At 34.8% G+C, this 19761-nt stretch overlaps 1 protein-coding gene across 2 annotated transcripts in view; it reads left to right on the top strand.

Moving 5' to 3' along the window:
- The window catches only part of B4GALT6 (beta-1,4-galactosyltransferase 6), a 58896-nt gene extending 39341 nt beyond the window's left edge, over positions 1-19555 (top strand). For both annotated transcript variants that reach the window (XM_039843909.1, XM_039843902.1), the window contains exons 5-9: positions 5341-5457; positions 11671-11858; positions 15148-15270; positions 15550-15651; positions 16154-19555. In XM_039843909.1, coding sequence (XP_039699843.1) covers positions 5341-5457; positions 11671-11858; positions 15148-15270; positions 15550-15651; positions 16154-16301 — 678 coding nt within the window. In that variant the 3' untranslated portion in view covers positions 16302-19555. The remainder of the gene's footprint in view (positions 1-5340; positions 5458-11670; positions 11859-15147; positions 15271-15549; positions 15652-16153) is intronic.
- The last annotated feature ends 206 nt before the right edge of the window (positions 19556-19761 follow it).

Here is a 19761-nt window from a genome sequence, read left to right on the forward strand (position 1 = left end):
TTCGGTTGTGATCTGTTTGGAAGAGAGGTTATGGTTTCTCTGCCTCCTGCAACTGTCCCTGATGATTACTGACACCTGCAGGCATAGCCTCACCAAGTCCTTCCTGGGAACAGTGAGAGCGTTAATATCCTGATTTCCAGTTGAGTCTAGCATTGGGGTTTTCCAGCTCTGTTCTTCAGAGTCTCAGAATTCTAAAGTGGCCACTCAGAGGTGACTATGAGACAAAAAGGGGGACTTTGGGCTCTTCACCTCTGTTTCAGAAGGGAGAGCACAAACTTTCTATCTTTTTGATATGTCAGAATTCTACTTAATGTTTTGTTTGAAAAACTCTAAAGGAAATGGCCTGCTTCAACTGCTTTAAAAAAATCGAAAACTATGGTTTAGACTAGATTTGCTCTCAATACTATAAAATTGGTCAATAAGTGCATATTCATGTAATGTTTTTATGGTCGAGTAGGAAATAGCATTGACATAATTCAAGTGAAAACTACATATGATTAAATCAAATGTTATGTCCTAAAGGATTGTGACTTAGCCTTAATTTGAGACTAGTTTTCAATTTCTCTTTTAAAATCTTAGTATATTGCTAAAATATTTGTCTTTTAATTTTAAAAAAAAAAAAACACTGCTGGGGAGAATTGTATGCTGTTAAGCTTAGGATAAAAACCATCTGACTTAATTGGGGGTATATGTTATTTATATCTGCACCCCCAACGCAGAGCCTATTGTCTTGTATAAAGTAAGCACTAAACCTAGTTTTGTTGAATTGAGTTTATGAGACAAATAAATGCCTTACAAGTATTTAATAAATGTTGTCCCCATACAAGTTGTAAAGCTGCTTAAATGAATTCCAGTACAAATTTTGGCAAAACATTCTATTTTAAATTGTCTTATGCTCTTTCCCAGATCAGACTCAGTTAATAGATGAATTTTTTCATATTTGATGATTGATTTTTCTCACTCAGTCATATAGGTTGTTGGCTAGCATGGAGATTGGTCCTCAGACACCTGTTCATGTGGAGTACAATGTGCCTTTCAGGTGTGCACTGTGTGGCATAGTAGTAGAATAATTTGGGATTGGAAAAAAATAAATATTCTTGTCCTTTCCCCAGTGGTCTATATCAGATGTTGGATTTGAAGTTTTATGGTTGGTTCTTATTTACTGGGAGAGAGGTATATCACACGTAGTAGTTCCTATTTAGAGATTTTAGTAGAGTATAAACTCCATGTGAATCAGTAGGTAATGGTGTTGAAAGTGGAGCAAGTTAATTCAAGGATCTAAAAATTAGCTTATTTCGTTTAGGAACTATATGGTAATGCTGCTCTTATTTCAGATTTGTGCAAACTCTTCTCAGAATACAGTTCTGAGCTACACAGCTAAAGGTATGAGAGGAAATTTAGAGATCAGAGGTGACCGGTACTTGCCGTATTAGTACTCCTCCCCTCCCTGTTTCCATTCTAATAATGTCCATTCTAATCTTGGGACAGAGTTGAGAGAGGGGGAAAGAAGAAATAGCTAGATTTATGTTAAACGTCTGCTATCTGCTAGCAACTTGGTTGTTAATATTTGAAGTTCTTTTACTAAAAAAAAAAATCAAGTTAATTGATGGCCAATTGACTGGAACTGAGATCTTTTAAAACTAGTCATTTCACCAATTCCTAGGTATTTCTGAACACTGCATGTTTGAGTGAAACGTTCAGCACAGGTTGGATGCCTCATAGAGGCAAGCTTATTTCTATCAGAAATAGATGAAAATGTTTACCTGACATTGTCTTTCCATTCAGGATTCAGGTAGAGGTCTGAACAACTTTGGTCTAAAACCTAAAGGCTTAAAGACTCAGGCAGCTGCTTTGATGCTGTTACCTACTTAGAAGTCTGGAGTTCCACTTCTAGTCCAAAGTTCCTCAAATATAGGTCTTTTAGCCACTTGTCTCAAAACTACCTGAGGTGTTTGGTAAAAATGAAGATTCTTAAACTTAGTCCTCAGACATTTTGATTCTATTGGTGGGAAGGGACAAGAACCTGCATTTTTTTTGTAAATCAAGTGCCTCACGAGGAGCACCTATAGGCACTGGAAATGAGGAGGAAGAGGAAGACGGACCTGAAAACATTGCAGGAGAATTAGAGCGTGGTAGATTCTACTTCGTTTTGTCTTAGTGGCAGATAACTAGTGCACCCTTAAAGTAGGCAGATCTGAAGCTATGTCATTTAGGGACACTGTAGCTGGTGGCGTGTTTGAAGTTTGAAAGTAGGACAGAAGCTTGGTGGGGGAATTTATGTAGTAAACATTTTTCTTGCTAATCTCCTCATGGTGAGTACAGGAGAAAATAAGCAGGATAGAAAAATAGGTGCATAAATTCAGTAACATTAGTGATTTTAAAGTGGGAGTGAACTGCATGGGATAATTTTGCTTGAACAAGAGATGGTGAAGAGAGATTTTTGAAGATGAAGTGTTGTTTTTCAGAAGGTAATGTCCAGATGTTCTTGCATCAGCAGGAGAGTGGGGCTTAAACAGAAAATTAGGGCACATGCAAGAAAGAATGTCCTGGAACAAAGGCTATTAAACCTCGAAATAAATTATCACAGAACACTGAGATCTTCTTTTTTCTAAGACAACAAATTGTAAACTATTGAGAATGTCCTTTCACAGCCACAACAAGGGACATGCAAAATGAAGTTTTAAGATAGTATTTAGCTTTATTTTAATAAACTTTGCTTCAGTCATATCATTCAAAATCTTTGATAACTATCTCATTAAGATGTGGATATTTATTTGCTATTAAAATAAGTTTTGCTTATTTAAATTTTCCAAGACACTGGTAATTTTTTTTTCTCTTATGACATTCTCAGCTTCTTTATGAGATTTAAAAAACAAGCAACTCTTGTTATCTTAAATGCTTCATTGAAGAAATTAGGGGCCATGACTTTGCCTTTGTTTATTCTTATATATTTAACTCATCACTCAACCTAATTGTATATAAATAATATGGACTTTTTAAAATGGACTCTGAAGCTTTTAAATAGCTTCTTCCCTTAAGTATCTATAATTCACTTTAATTGCTTTTATAGCCCATTTACATCATGTCTGTGGCAGCCACCTTGTGGCCAGTTCAAAATCAGGAAGGGCAAGCTCGACCCTCATTTCAATAGAAGTCATCACACTGATACACTTCAGACAAGGTCAAGGGATCTGTAATCACTATCTAGTTCCATTCTCTCCTTTTATTTTTCATAACAGTTTCCCATCCTAAGAGTAAACCCAGGGGTCCTGAACTGCTTTTGGAGTTGTATTGATCTGGGACTTCCTTGAATACACCAGTAATTGATCCCAAAGTCCATCAGCAAGTTCCCAGTCAGTAGGGAGTGCCAGCAACAACAGTTGCCGTCTTGTGGGAGTCTGGAAGGTACTCTTAGATGTCGGTTGCTCTGGCAGCTCTGTGGCCTCAGATTCATAACCCAAGAGCTACCTTATGGGGCAAACCAAAAGGTAGTGGGATCCCAAGTGGGGCTGGCAGAGGTACCAGAACCTCTTATGCCTACCACTTACCAGGTATAAAACAGTGTGAACATGAAAATATCAGCCTCATGGCAGCCATTGTTTCTTTTTCTTCTATCCCATCAGCATTAAGGGCAAAATTAGTGGTGGAGTTTCTCGTTCACATATCTTCAATTTTTTGTTAACTTTTTAAATTAATCTATTTTAAGAATTTAAAAATTTCTCTCACTTATGATCCTGGTAATTTAAAATACCCAAGTAAATCTTACTATTTTCTCTTGACTATATCTAATGCCATGTCCTGATTTTACAAGTAGGAGTAGCTCCTAAGCCTATGCATTCCCAATTATTTATATTTATCCATTATTAGTAAAACGTATTTGGTATATGTGACATTTTAATAAATCATAGACTTAATGTTCTTACATAATTTTCAGTTATAACCAATTTAGATTGTATTTAAAAATCCACAATATAGAGTGACACAGAAATTTTGATTAGATATATTCTGACTGTTACATTCTTTGAAAATCGAATGATTTTAGAATTTATAATCTGTAGAAAACTTATTTTAATTTCAATAAATTTATTAGAAAATTCACAATTATAATAAAGCCAGTTTAGTTCAGAAATTGCTAAGAAAAGTAATGTTTGGAAAAGATTTTAGTTTTTTCAAAGGCAAAATGAACTGTAGGGTGACTTGGTTTATATGACAAAGTTTGGATGTAGAAAATAAAGAATTTGAGTAAACGATGATGGATAATTATTCATTTATTCCCATATTATATAACACATTTTGTATAGATGGTATTTTTTAGTCTTGATTTTGATAGTTCCAATAAATGGTTTTTTTCCTATTAAAGATTAATCTACTGAGAAACCATTCTAATTTCCATATACATGGTTTTTCTTTTATATTTTTGGGTTATATAAGAACAAGTTTCTTTGATTTATAAAGGACAAATTTCTCTGTTTTCTGTGCCGCTTACATGATCTTTTTTTGTTAAGCTTAATATGCTAACACAATTTTATCATTAGTTTTATTTTAAATCGAGTATTATTCTACCACCGAAATAAACATAAAATGTAGCAAAAATTATATTGCGCATTTTGATTAAGTGAGAAATATATTAACGTGATTACAAAAATTCATGTATATCCCATGACATATCTGTTATATTTCTTAAAAATATCCCTAGGCCAGATAAGCCATGTATAGGATAATAGATATTCAAGTGGAATCTCTCTTAAATTCAATTTAAATACCATTGTTATTATTTATGATCTACTTTAAAACCTAGACATTATCTTGAGACAGAGACATCCCTCTCCCTCACTCCTGATATCGCATCCATAAACAAATCCTGTCTGTTTACCTCTCAAATGTTTCAAAACTCCATGCACCTCTCTTTTCCTCCACCCTCACCTCAGGTCAAGCTTCCATTACCTTTTGTCCCAACTGTTTATTGTGTTAATTTCCTAACCAGTTCCCTGAGTCCATTTTTGGCTTTCTCTAGTCTGTTCTTCATAGTAGCTTCTGCTGTCACCAAATCTGATTTTATCACTGGATTTAATTTTTTCCACAACTTTTCATACTGTTCAAAGGATAAAGACCACAGTTCTTAGACTGGCCCTCAGAGCCCATTTCTACCTCCCCAGGTTCCCAAGACCGCAAATGGCACGAAGGCAAGGGCCATGTCTATTTTTGCTCATTGTTAGGTCTCTGATGAGAAGATTCATAAGGGTGTGACTGTGAAACCATCAAAATTTTAAGGGTTAGTTTTCATCTTTACTTGTAGGACTTGATGCAATATTATTTACAGGTGACTATTTTGTTTTAAAGGTGGCAGTTCTCATTCCTTTCCGTAATCGCCATGAACATCTTCCAATTTTTTTCTTGCATCTGATTCCAATGCTCCAGAAACAGCGGCTGGAATTTGCCTTTTATGTCATTGAACAGGTGAGAATGTTTTTCAAAGTGGTAACTAAGTCTAGTAGAATGTAATAAACTCAGATATGATTTGATCAAAAATATTTAGCTTAAGGTTAACCAGATAACGCAAATCTTTGGTTTTATATTTGGGTAAAATTGAATTTTAGATTGGGCTGTTAGTGGTACATACCACATTACTCTATTTGTCAGTTGATGTGCTCCTGTCATTTTTAATCGTCCCATATCTTACCTATTAAAATGAATTTTTTCTCTATCCTTCACATTTTCAGCTAATTTTTTCTCTAAATATTTTTCTTGTCTCAGCATAGCATATATACAATTACTTTCCATCTTTTTGAACCCTTTAGAGATACTTGCCATACTTCTATTTTTTCCCACTTTTGTCGTTAATTTTATACTTAAAATGGCATCTTTGATTTTTTTCTTCCCCACTCCACCTCCCAAACATTAAGGCACTTGATGAATTTTATCACTGATTTCCATGTAGCATTTCTAAAATCATACATTTTGTTTGTGTTTCAAATACAATATAATTTGGATACTTCTGATTTCAATATTGATGAACTCATTTTATCCTGATCTTTCCTTTTTTTACTCACACTAAAGCTGACTGAAAATGTATTTCCTTATTTATAAGTAGATAGAAAGTGACCCAGTTTATATTATTAGATCCTTCTTTTTTTTTTTGGTCAAAAATATTCTAATTTTATTCCTAAAATTGTAATATCTAGTGTGTTTTGCCAGCTCCTTTGTAGTTTATTCTAGGAACTCCTTTATTTCTTCTTTTTTTAAAATTTCTTATTCTTTGCTTCTTGCCTCTATTCCTCGGCAATATTTAGTTTTTAATATAATTTACACTTTTCTGTACGTAAATCCCTTTTAAGATTTGTTCTCCGTGCATATATTGATGCATATAGTACATATTGCATATGTATGTTTTAGTGTAACAACCTATACCATGAAAATTTGACTTTTTTTTTACTTGATAACAAATCAAAAATTTTAGATACTTTTATGAATCGTAGCTGCAAACTTCTAGGTTAGTTTTACGAACTGCTAGTTTCCTTTTTCAAAACTTCAGTCTCCAAATGTGTCAGGAGATGAGCTATCTGCTGCAGTGTTTTTAAAAGCGTATTCTCTTGAGAGTTTAGCATCAGTGAATTATTTTGTGTATGTGATGAAGTAATCTTTGCGAAGCAATTTAAATCCATATTTTATACACTTCTTAAGTCAGAATCTCAACCTGGATCAATATTAATTCAGGCCAGTACATCTGATAGTGTGTGGTTTTGAGCAGTAACATCTTTACCACATATGAAATAGCAGAGTAATTTTTCTGCTGGACTGCTGCCCAGAAGTGCTAAGCAATTGAAGAGCAGCTCAGAACTCCTAGTTAAATATGAAAGATTATATACACATTTACTTGTTCTCCTTTCCAAACTCCTAAAATGGGAATGAAAGAAAAAACTTTAAAAAGGTTATTAAAGCACAAGGACAAAGAGATGGGAGTAGTCGAGAGATTTCAACCCGTTTCTGGAAGTCAAGGAACAGGTGGATCACTGGCAATTCCCTTAGCAGAGCAAAGGATGTTGAAACCCATGTGCTTGATGAGGGTGATTGTGACAAGATTGAATTAATCTGCTGGCCAAACCCTTGCAAATCTTAGCTCTTGAAAGGTGTCACAAAAGGTGGACTGAAGCACTGGCTAAAATTAAGGGAATTGTGTGAAAGTTTGATTACAAAACAATCAAATCCCCAGTTCCTCATCTTTGCTTGTGTTGCAGGTGATTACTCTGTTATATCTTATAGGAAAATGTAAAGTTTATTTTCCGGAGAAACCATACTAGAGAAGGTCCCGACTGTGCTGACAAAGCTCTCCTGTGGGGCCTCAAAACAGAGGGGTTAAGTAAGTGTGCATGCTGACTGACCCTAGGGGCCCTCGGCCCTTTTCACTGTTTGGCTTTTCGAAGCCAGTAGTTAAGTATGAATCTCCCCAACTCCACCAGCTGAGGGAGGGCACGAGTGCTTTCTTCAGTAGAGAAATAGATTATCCCCAGGAAAAAGATGCCCAATCTAATATTTGGAAGTCTGTGTAGGGGAAGGCCAGTTTGTCACTTTGTCACCTCCATGACGCCCACTTTCATTCATTCAACAAAGAGGATACAGAAGTGAACAAACCAGGTAAGGCCTCTCCTGTTCTCATGAGGAGAGATGGGCAATAAATAATTGTGTGATATATCAGGTGGTGCTCAGAGCTGAGTGAGGGCAAAGAGAGTAGTAAGGACAAGGAGGGGTACTCTTTAATGCAGTGTTCAGAGAAGGCCTCGTAGAGGAGGTGAGGTTGGAGCAGCCATGAATGATGTTGGGGGAATGTGCATTTCAGGCCAGGCAAGAGCTGCGTGGTGTGTTTGGGGAACGAGGTCAGTGTCACTAGAGTGATGAGTGGAGGACATCAGAGAGGGGTTGAGAAGCAGATAATGAAGGACCTAACAGGCCAGGGTGAGGACTTGGACTATTCCATGTGAAGTTGGAAGATTCTGGAGGATTTTGAGTAGAAGAATGACATGATCTAAGTATTGTTTTAAAAAGATGATTATTCAGAGAATAGACTGAGGGGGACAAGGGCTGAAACAAGAGCAGATAGGAAGCTTTTGCAGTTGTCCAGGTAAGAGGAGAGGTTGACTTGGGCTGCTATAGGAAGAGGTGAGCAATGGTTGGGTTTGGGCTATGCTGGATTTAGAAATGATATTTACTGAAGAGTTAGATGTGCTGTGTGAGTGATGGAGAACAGTTAACAGTAATGTCAGGGTTTTTGCCTTGCACAAGGCTGTTGCCATTTTCTGAGCTATGGACATGTAGAACACTGCGGAAGAGGAATGAGGCTTTGTGGTTTTAGTTTGGTTTGGGGATTCGCTCATGCACACTCAGGTGTGTATGTGTGTGGTGTAGGTGTTTGAGTCAGGAGTGGTATGCCGCGATCCTTACATACATACATGGTGATTTCTCTTAGCTCTCCAAGTGTCTTACTCTCAAGCATGATTGGGCGGCCAAGGGTTCTCAGATTTTGAAGAAAGCCTCCACAAGAGGAGACAAAATCAGTCGAACAAAAGGGTGTGTAGAAAATAAGAGACATTGGAGAGAATAGAGGAAATCTTAAAAGGAAAAGAAAAGAACAATAACAAAGTCATAATCAGTATTCACAGAGAATGAAGGAAAGATAACAAATCCATGTAAACAAAAACAGGACACTGTAAAGAAAGAATAATCAGTACAAGCAAGTTATTGAAAATGAAAATATGGTAACTAAAAGAAAACTCTCAACAGAATGGCTGGAAGATAAACTTAAGAAAATAACCCCTAAAACAGAAACAAAACAGGAGTACCAATATATCACAGGGTAACCAGCTTCTAAGATGGCCCCAGTGAACCTCTCCTCCTTGTAACCAGGCCCTTGTGTGGTCTCCTCCCTCAGTGAGTAAGGGCTGACTTGTGCGGGCAACCAAACTTCAGAGTGACAGCATGTGACTTTGGAGGTTAGATCATAAAGACATTGCTGCTTCTGTCGTGGTCTCTTGGATCACTCGCTCTCAGGGAAGCCAGCTGCTAAGTCATGAGGACATTCAGGCAGCAGCCCTGTGGAGAGGAATCAGTTTGCAAGCTTCATCTTGCTGGCCATGTAAGTGAGCCAGCTTGGAAGTGTATCCTCCAGCTGAGGCCCAGACATCATGGAGCAGAGATAAGGCATATGTGCTGTGCTGTCAGGATCCTCTGTCCACAGATGCTGGAGCACAAGAAACAACTATTACGTTTTGAGCCACTAAATTTTGCTGTGATTTGTTACACACACTAATAGATACACATCAATGGAGACCACTAATAAAACTTCACCTCCGTTCTGGAAAAAATTCTTGGCAGAACAAATTAGGGTGGAATGGGGAAAATGGCCCAAGAACTAATATAAGAAAATTCCCAGAAGCAAAACATGAGTCTTCAGATTAAAGAGGCCCAGATGCACACATGGATAAAACATAGGTCCCTTATTCAGCATGTTATTTGAAATTTTAGAATATCACAAATTAAAAAAGGGAAGATAACAAAAGGTTCTGCAGGACAAATTACCATTGAGTCTTCAGATTAAAGAGGCCCAGATGCACACATGGATAAAACATAGGTCCCTTATTCAGCATGTTATTTTTGAAATTTTAGAGTACAAATTAAAAAGGGAAGATACCAAAAAGGTTCTGAAGGACAAATTACCATTGTATCATAATCATATGACCCTTCTCAACAATTCTGATAGCTAAAAGATTGTAGAACCATGCCTTTAAAATTCTAGGGGAAACTGATTTTCACCCTAAAATTATTACCCAGCCAAAATGTCTATCAAATGTGAGGATAGACTGATGGCATTTTCAATCATTCATTGACTTAAAAAAAAATGTTTTTTTTTCCATGGACCCTTACTTAGGAAATTGGTGAGGGATGTGCCTCAGCAAATTGAGAAAGCCAAGTAAAAATACAGAGGATCTAGAGAATGAAAGAGAAGTCCCAGTGTGATAGTTGTACATGGTCAGACTGGTCCAGACTGGAGCAAGAACTGAGGGCAGTGGGAGGTGGAGAAAGAACTGATAGATGATTTGATGTGTTTGAATGATTATATCAATTATTAATAGATATAGGGCATATTTATGGGGACTTTTGTATAAAGTAATATGGGAAACTAAGAAAACAGAAGATAGGTATTATTCCCAGTTTGAGAAAGAAAACAGAATGCTAATCCTAATTCACTCAGCACTCAGGAAATATTTCCACAGTCCTAATAATGTAAGCACTATCGATTTAATCAGAAATTATGATATAACTATATTGGGAGAGGGCACGGAGGGGCTGTGAGTGTGGTGCTGTAAAAAAGCATGGTAAGAAGTCAACAGACAGTCTGAAGTTAATAAAGCAAGGAAAAATCAGAACTCTTATTATCCTGAAACATGGAGATAAGCACCAGAATACACTGCTAGAGGAGTCGAAATGTATTGCTTTCGGAGGATGAAAATGGGTTAGACATAGAATCTTTTATTTATATTACAAGCCATTAAGTATTATGTCCACATTTAATAAGAACGATTTTTAAAACCTTGAAAGAAAGTCGTTCAAGCTGATGTTGATAAACCAGTAATAACATTATAACTGAACTCCCTTTCCATTTTCTTCCATCCATTTCACTGGTGAAGAAAGAAGCTATAAAAAGTAAAGTGATTTCTGTTCCCTCAAGTTAGTGCAGGACCCAGGAGTGAAAATTAGCAGTTTTTCACTCTTGAGGTAGTACTCTGCTGATGACTGCTTTGTGTATCTCATTTGTTCCTGTCCTAATCCTTTTTTGTTTATATTTTGGAAATGATTTTGAGAAATATTGCTAAGGCATAGGTAATTGCTGTTTAATATTCTTTAGATACAGAATGAAACTTTTTATTGCTAATGTACCTTAATATAATTTCTTGCATAAAGAAAGGTAAGTGGTTATAATATAGGAGGTTGGGTTCAGTGTAATAAGTTCCCATTTTTTTTTTTGTCCCTTAAAATACTCTTGGTGTTTATCATAAGCAAGAATAATAAAATAGGAACTGTTTGTTGCCTAGGCATTTTAATGTATTTTCCCTAGTAATAAAGGAAAATGACTTTAATAAAGGAAGTTGGGTTTTTTTTATAATAAGTTCCAATTGTTTTTGTCTCTAAAATTGCCTTTGTCTTTATTATAAGCATTATAATACAGAGTAGCCCTCCTTGGCCTTGTTGTGTAAGAGAAGGGTTACTGTTTGTTGAGTCACTTTCAGTTTCCTGTTTTTCTTAGTCTTGACAGCATATGGAAAGCTTCACTAAAAGAATACAACCTCTATTATTTTTAATGGCTTTATTTTTTTTCTTGTCATAAATAATCTATATCCTGATGTATTTGAAATAAAAGAGAAATGTGAATGATGTCATTATGGAAATGTGATAATTGACCAATGGACTAGACAATAACATTGTTTTCTCGTATGTTACCAAAGTATAAAATAATGCAAGTAAATTTAAGCAGTATATTTGAAAACCCTGAGGGGTATTCTTTTATCTATTTGATTCAAATGCATTTGTTATTTGACCATGATTCAACAAGTTAGAGAAGTATAGAAAAAAATCAGATGACAAAGCCTGAGCACATTTCTGTTTTTTCTCCCTGTGGAGACTGGCACACAACCTTTTAACCGTGCAATGCTCTTCAACGTGGGCTTCAAAGAGGCCATGAAAGACAGCGTCTGGGACTGCGTTATCTTCCATGATGTAGATCATCTACCCGAAAATGATCGAAACTATTATGGATGTGGAGAAATGCCACGTCATTTTGCAGCAAAGCTGGATAAATACATGTATATGTAAGTAATTTGCAGTCTTCCAGATAGCATACAGAGTACTTACAAAATTGTCACTGAAACGGTAGCAGCATTATATGCCTGGGTCTGAATGTCCAAGAGCCTAAGGAACACCTTTAACTCCTGCCCGTCCTCATAGGGAGCCAGGATGTAGAGTTGCTTGTCATCCATCTAGGTGCTTCCTCACACTGAGGTCTGAGTGTGGGATGGTGGAAAACAGAGACTAGTTTCTGCTGTCAAGCACATGTGGATTTAACTTTTGTTTTTCACACTTAACAGTTATAAGACTTGATTAGTTACATGTATCTCTGAACATCAGTTTCCTTGTTCATTGGAGTAACAGAGCCCATCCACAGGGCTGCTATGTGATCACATATGCTGGGCCTGCCCCAGGTAGGTACACAGCACCTGTTGTCTCCCTTCTGCTCCCCCTCCCCAGTGACGTTTCAGTGTGGTGAAGGGCCTCTCTTCTGCAGTGTTACCTTCTTTCTAAGCTAGGGATTCTTGACTTGCCTTTAATAATAAGAAACATTTTTTTTTCCCTATTCTATGATTACAGATACTTTGAAATGTACATAGTCATTGGATCTGTGACAATAACTTAAATTGGCATTAAAGCATGCAGGTCTAATCTGGGAAAGAGATCATAGTTTTCATTGGCTAATGGAAGTGGACAGAAGAGAAAATAGCCTGGCACCAGGGAGATGGTGCCTGTGTCCTACCTGCAGGGCAGGGAAGGGCAGTGACTTGACCAGGTGAATCAGCACTAAAACAAGGAAAGAATGGCTTTTTTATTTTTATTTTTTGCTGGTCATTGTCATTATTAGAAAACTTTTTCCTCAATACAGCAGTATGTGAACTCCAAGTCTGCTGTTACCTTGGGAAGGTCATCTAGGTTGAGAATCTGGTTCTTAGCACTTCTGGAAACTCAATTTTGGTCAGCCTGCTAGACACAAATTAGATTCAGGATAATTGATTTTCACTAAAAAAAGGTTTATATAAAGGTTATATAAACAAAGAATTCTGAATTAATCGTTTTACTTGGAAATATTAACTTGTAGAGAATGAACTATTCATATCCACCTAGGTGAACCCTAGGGTTAGGAGGGTATCTTGGATTTGAATAGAAATTCAAATGTTAGCTTAGGAAGAATGACAGCGGGTCAGGGAGTGACTGGGCAGTGCACAGACTTCAGCCTTGGGGAGGAGGGAGCCTGATGGAGAATTTCTGCCCCCCAGTGGTGCCCATATTCTGATGGCTGCTGACCAGGAAGCTCAGGTCTGCAGATCAGTGTCTCTCTCTCTTTTGTAAGATAAACACTGCTACACTTTTGCTTGTTGAGCTTACATTTTCTTTTCTTTATTCATACCTTTATTTTATCTAATCTTTTCCATTCTGGGTATCATGCAATCGATTGTTTCCATTTAAGCAGAACAGTAAATGGAATTAATGTGCTTGCCAATTTATACATGTCACTAAGCGTAATGCTTTCACATGCATCTTGTGTGCCATACTACACACACACACACACACACACACACACACACACACACACACACATTCTTATCCATATCTACCTATCTACGGATCTCAGGTTTCTCCAAAACCACTAGCCTGGGCGAGAATAATCCAAATGGTGTGGGAAACAACAGTGCCATGAATGCTTGTTGGCCATAGTGAACCCCAACTGGTGTTATTACTAGAATCCTAACTTCCCAAGTGCGAGCCTTGTGAGGTCTCTTGGGACACCCTGGCTGTCTGTGGGGTCTGTGTTGCTGATACCGTGTTGGGGTGCCCTTGGTACGGGGTGGGGCTAAGATTGCTTTCTCCTGCAAGCTGAGAGTTTCATGCAGGAGCTCCCTCTCCCATCTTCTGTGGCCACACAAAATCACAGCTGGCAAACAGCACTTCTTCCCCAAAGAACAAGATGAGAACCCCTTTAACAGAAAAGTAAAAATTTTCTCCCTTTCTCTGAGGAAGCTGAGCTGTGTGGCTTACGCCAGCGTTCCTTCAGCTCGATTTTCAGATGCTGTGCACGGTCGTGTTTTCTCTGCTGCCTTCCTCATTGGCCTGACCCCTTTAGGGACTCTGGCACACTACTCCTTGGTAGCACATTTGGGGCCACAGGAATTTATTCAGGTCTGCAAACTCAGAAAACCAATCTATATATAAACGAATAACTTAGTTTGACAAATTCCTTGGAGGATGAGTTTAAGAAACAGAAGGAAAATAAAATCCAAACTAAAAAATATAGTCATTTCTCTGAGAAAGACAAATACTATATGATCTCACTTACATGTGCAACCTTAAAAAAGAAACTCAACCGATATATACAGAGAACAGATTAGTGGTTGCCAGAGGTGGTGTGTCAGGGATGCGTGAAGTGGGTGAAAGTGGTCAAAGGTACAGTCTTCCAGTTATAAGATAAATAAGTCTTGGGGATGTAATGTACAGCATGTATGTACATTACATGCTGGATATAACGTAAATTGTAATATACAGACTGTCGTTAACAATACTGTATTGCATATTTGAAAGTTGTTAAGAGAATAGATCTTAAAAGCTCACAAGAAAAAGAATTTGTAACTGTATGGTGATGGATATGAACTAGACTTATTTTGACAATCATTTCACAGTGTATACATATATCAAATCATGTTGTACACCTAAACTAATACAATGTTATGTTAATTATATCTCAATTTAAAAAGTAATCATTTCTCTAAATATTACATTAAAAATAAATATACTTGCAAATATCTATTGAGCATTTTGGGAGTATAATCCAAACAGATATGATTGTTATAGGAATAAGCACTTATCATTTCAAAATTAAATGCTAGACTTGTTTTTATAATTTATATTTATTCTGGTCTAATAACTAATGCATTTATAATTAAGTTCAATTAATTTAGAAAATTTTAGTAGCTAAGCAACATCTAACATTACATTGACAGTATTGATATACTTAGTCAAGTTTACTATGGTGTGAAAATATACAATTTTGAACGCTATTTAGTAACAGTACGAAATATTAAATTTTAATTACCACAGGCGTTTTATTTTGTGGTTTACATAACACATTTAGATGTACTTGTTTCTCTAGAATATAAAAATGTTTTGTTTCTTGGCGTACTTTATATTTCCCAGAGTATGATTTAATCAACGTAATTGTTTATTTGGAAAATAGGGGTATATTTTGCAAAGCACATAAAAGATTAAAAACTTAATTTCATATGGAAAACTGTTTTGATTTTATTTTTAGGATGCTATATTCTGCTTTCTTTTTAGTCTTCCATATAAAGAGTTTTTTGGTGGTGTAAGTGGACTGACAGTGGAACAATTTAGAAAGATCAATGGTTTTCCTAATGCCTTCTGGGGATGGGGAGGAGAAGATGATGACCTTTGGAATAGGTATGTTGAGGTCAAATTGCTTAATAACAGAATTTCTATGAATTTCCTTTCTACTAGGTAAATTGTACTTTGCTAATTCAAGGAAAGGTTCTTTGGGATGGGAAATTTTTGAGGCTCCTAAATCCTATTTTGTGTTTCTCTTTTTTTTGAGTGCCTTCTGAAATTACTAACAACATATACATTAGAGCATTCTTTTTTATTTTAAATTGAACTCATGTAATCAATGTTTATGTCAGATTTTATTTCTTTATATTTTCATTTCCACATGTTGTATTTCAGAGTTCACTATGCCGGATATAATGTAACCAGACCAGAGGGAGACTTAGGAAAATACAAATCTATTCCTCATCATCATCGAGGTGAAGTCCAGTTTTTAGGACGGTAAGTTTAATATCATCTTCAGATACCAGGGTTTCAAAATTTGTTAATGTATGAAAAATATTAAAAAATGCATTACACCCTCAAAAAAATTTTCTGAAGGGAATTTTCTGTCAATATCATTTTTTATAGAAGTAAAGTATTTTTGTGCTTGTTTTAAAGAGAGAGATATATATATATCTACATATACACATACAGTTATGTTACGTTAAAGAGCCCAGTTAATTATTTATATGAAAAGTGTTTTCTTAATATAAAACATAATACATTTTATTTCTTAAGGATGTTTAAATTGTAAGGGTGCAGAATAATTTTTTCAGGTGGATTTTAAGACTTGTAAAAATGCTAATTTACAACAGTAGTTTAGAAAGGTTTTTAATTATGTATGAAAACCAAAAATTATAAAGAACTTTAACTACTTTAATTTATAAAAATGACCTTGAGCATTTTCCTCATCATTTTCTTTTTGTATATGTTTTCTGATACTTTTTTCTCAATACTATAGGTATAAATTGCTAAGGTATTCAAAAGAACGTCAGTATATCGATGGATTGAACAATTTAATATATATGCCAAAAATACTCGTTGATAGGTTGTATACAAATATATCTGTAAACCTCATGCCAGAGTTAGCTCCAATTGAAGACTATTAAAACAAGTCACTCTGTTGGCAAGATAGACCCGAATGCTGGATCATAAACTTGGAATGCACTCTTCATGGAGGTCAGTGAATGGATGTGTCACAGTGCCCTGTCCTGTGAGAAGAAGAGCCGGCAGTCCTCAGTGTTTACCGTGAGGGTTTGTAGTCTTCTTCCTCCCCTCCTCTGCTTTGAGACACACTCCCATGACGAGCACTGCAAAGACTAGCTGCAATTGCTTAAGATTGGAAGTTAAGAGAGGTCCCTACAAAGAAAAAATTTTTATACTGAAATCTATAATTTAATTCAAGAGAATGCTTTATTTCTGTTTAAACATATTTTGTACATATGTGATGTAAATTAATGTGTTCAAAATGTTGAAAAATAAGATGTGTTGCAGTTTTGCATGTAATTGATTATGCCTTTATTGGACTTTTATAGACTTTTTTTTATTTGCATGGAAAAAAAACAATGTAAATTTATGTCACTAAACAAAGGTTAACCCTTGTGTGAAATGAAGGAACTGTCAATAATTGACAGCCAACTAATACAGTTAACTGTTATACTAGTTTTGAGCTTTAGACCTTCAGCCTTCTGTGTGGAAGAAGTCACAGCTTTCTTAGGATCTTAAAGGGTAAGAAGAAAAGGCTTAAACAGCTTTTCTTCTTACCAGGATTACCTGTATTTTTCCTTGCTTGCAATCTCATCAGATTTTGCTAGATCACAACCATATCGTTTATGCATATTGCATGAGTATTACCAAGAAAATCTTAAAAGTTGTGATGTGACATGATATAAAGGACTTCTTTATGTTAAATGTCTTTCATTTACCTCTGGTGTAAGTGTCAGGGATTTTGTGCCTCAAAAAAATGTTCCCAAGGTTGTGTGTTTGTACACTTTTTTGTTGCTGTTGTTTGTTTTATTATTTCTAGTTCAGAAGAGCCAAAAATTTTTTTTAAAGAACAAGTTATAGAAAACCCAATAGTACTTATACCAATGAATTATACTATTAGATAAGAAATTAAATGTTCTATTTTTATGAAGATAAAAGCTTAGTAGATAAAATTTTTAAGTTTAATTCTCAGACTCATAGAATTTCAAGTTTGGGAAGGATTCATTTTAATGTTGGCCAATATCGTTTAAACTTTTTTCACTAAAAAGTTACATCTCTGGTGTTAGTTATTAAAATTTTCTCACTAAAAGCATAATTTAATAGAATTACATTATAATACATAATCAGTTATTTAAATACATTAATGTTATAAGACACTTCTCGGAAAACAGGTCTTACTACCTGCAATCGAGTATATTACTTTAACTTAAATTTGGGTGAAGTTTTTATGGCAAAACCAAATATTTTTATTTTGAAAATTGTCAATTATTTTAAGCCAAAGATTCTTTAAAATAACTTAAGATATTTTCACAAATTTAAAACAAAAAATTATGTGTGTATAAAGTGAATCTTCAACAACAGTGGAGAACAATAAAGATCTATTTTTGAGAGATGTTTGAATAACATTTGCCTCATGAATTGTTCACCTAAAACTGAAATATGGCTATTTATCTCAGGTTGTAAGTTTAATTTTGAAGTGTCATTTTCTATGGTAATTTTGGTAACACAAATGGCCACAAATCTAATCACAAAATAATGGAAATTCTTGTACTTTCAGAAAACTAATAGCTCTCTGTTAGGATACCAAACAGAATTCTTTCACATTTATTTCTTAGAAATAATTCCAAAATATTTGTGTCTCAATTTTTTTTGCTTATAGTGAAAATAATGAAAAATCAAAACTTCTGAAAAGTAAGATGTTTGTTTTTAATTTGTGTATCTCTTCATTTTCTTTCTCATAACCAATGCAGATTTTTAATTCGAAGAAATGAAAGAAAATAAATTGGGAAAGTTAACATTCATTGATCGCTAACAAGATAGCAGGGGCACAGAAGCATAATTCATAAAATAATAAACCAATTAAATATTTTAGTTAGGGGAAAATTAGGTTTATTTCTGAGTCTTATTAGGGAAACATTTTAATGTGAAGCTGCCCATAGTTTAGAATATTTTCATTTTGATATCCATTTTATAATTTCAAGAAAACTTAGTTCTCTTGATTCTGCCTTACTTTCTCAGATTAAGTCTAATAGTAATTTTTGTTTTAAGAATGAATCTGCAATGAATCTTGCTTTTTTCAGTTTTGAATATGATATGTCATCCTGTGAAAGCCATCTCATTAGTTTGCTTTTTGTCTTTTGATTTTTGTTTGTTTTTGTGCTGCTTTTTAAGTGCAGACCTAAAATTGATTTTTGTCTATAAATAGTGACTTTTATATGTTTCAATAAAAGTAACAGTTTTGCCCTGTTATCTTTATTTTATGAAAATACATCTGTTTCATAAAAATTAACAAATACATTACATATGCAAACTATCTTCTTTATAGTTATGTTTGATGGATTTATTAGTGAACATGTATTCTTGACTACTTTATCAGGTGCTATGCAAGGTATGTGTATGGAAAAAGTATTATTTAATTTCTAAACAAATCAAGTCAAGCAAGTTGAAATAGTTCTAAAATTATGAAGATATCTTCTGATAGCTTATTCATTGTATTTCTTAATCTCAAAGTCAAGAAACAGATATATATGGACATAGAGTTAATACGAGGTCCCCATGGCAGTACTAGGAAAGATATATAGTGCTTTTCAACTAGAGAAAGTAGTGATTAATGGGCCTGTTTGTAGAAAAAGGAAAAGTGTTCACATTTGCTATAACATTATGTCTAAACCATAGTAGTGATAGTCATTTAAATCTTTGCCAAAACTAATGAATATTTTTTAAAATCTAAATTTAAATTTCTGTTTCTATTTTGTGAAAAGTTGTTCAATAAGAAAACCCTGTTTGCAATATTCTGTAAGTACAAAATTACATCTTAAAAACTTGCTTATACTCCTTTCTCAGTCAAAAGATTGATATCCATTTTTTTAAAAAATGGAAAAATATGCAATACAATATTCTCCCTCTTTTGGAGGCTCCCTATGAGTGAAAACAGATTTTGCATAATTTTATTTGGCCTTTGCTCATCTCTGTTATTTATTTTTTTTTTTGTATTTTACAGACAAATATTAGCACTCTAGATTTATTGCCTTGTATTTGCAAGTATGCCAATTGACAGAACCCAAATGGCCATAGTGGTGTTTATAAGAAAGAGGAAGTGTACTTAAGAAAGGCTTTTACATAAATGCACTGAAATAAATGCTAGTAATTTCTTGTATTTTCATTTTTTTTTTTTTGCTTCTCATGAAAATGTTTGTACTTTTTTATCATTGTCTTTTATGAAATATAATGTTCTAAAGACTTTGTGTGATGACGTAATTATTTTCTCTCAGAAACTTTTTTTTGGGTTATCTGGGTTTTTCATTGTCGTGTGTGTTTTTCTAAATTTCAAATGAATATTTTTATGAATAGCTTGGTTGCACT

The sequence above is a fragment of the Pteropus medius genome, unplaced genomic scaffold, assembly GCF_902729225.1.
Source record: "Pteropus medius unplaced genomic scaffold, Ma_sr-lr_union100, whole genome shotgun sequence".
NCBI lineage: Eukaryota > Metazoa > Chordata > Mammalia > Chiroptera > Pteropodidae > Pteropus > Pteropus medius.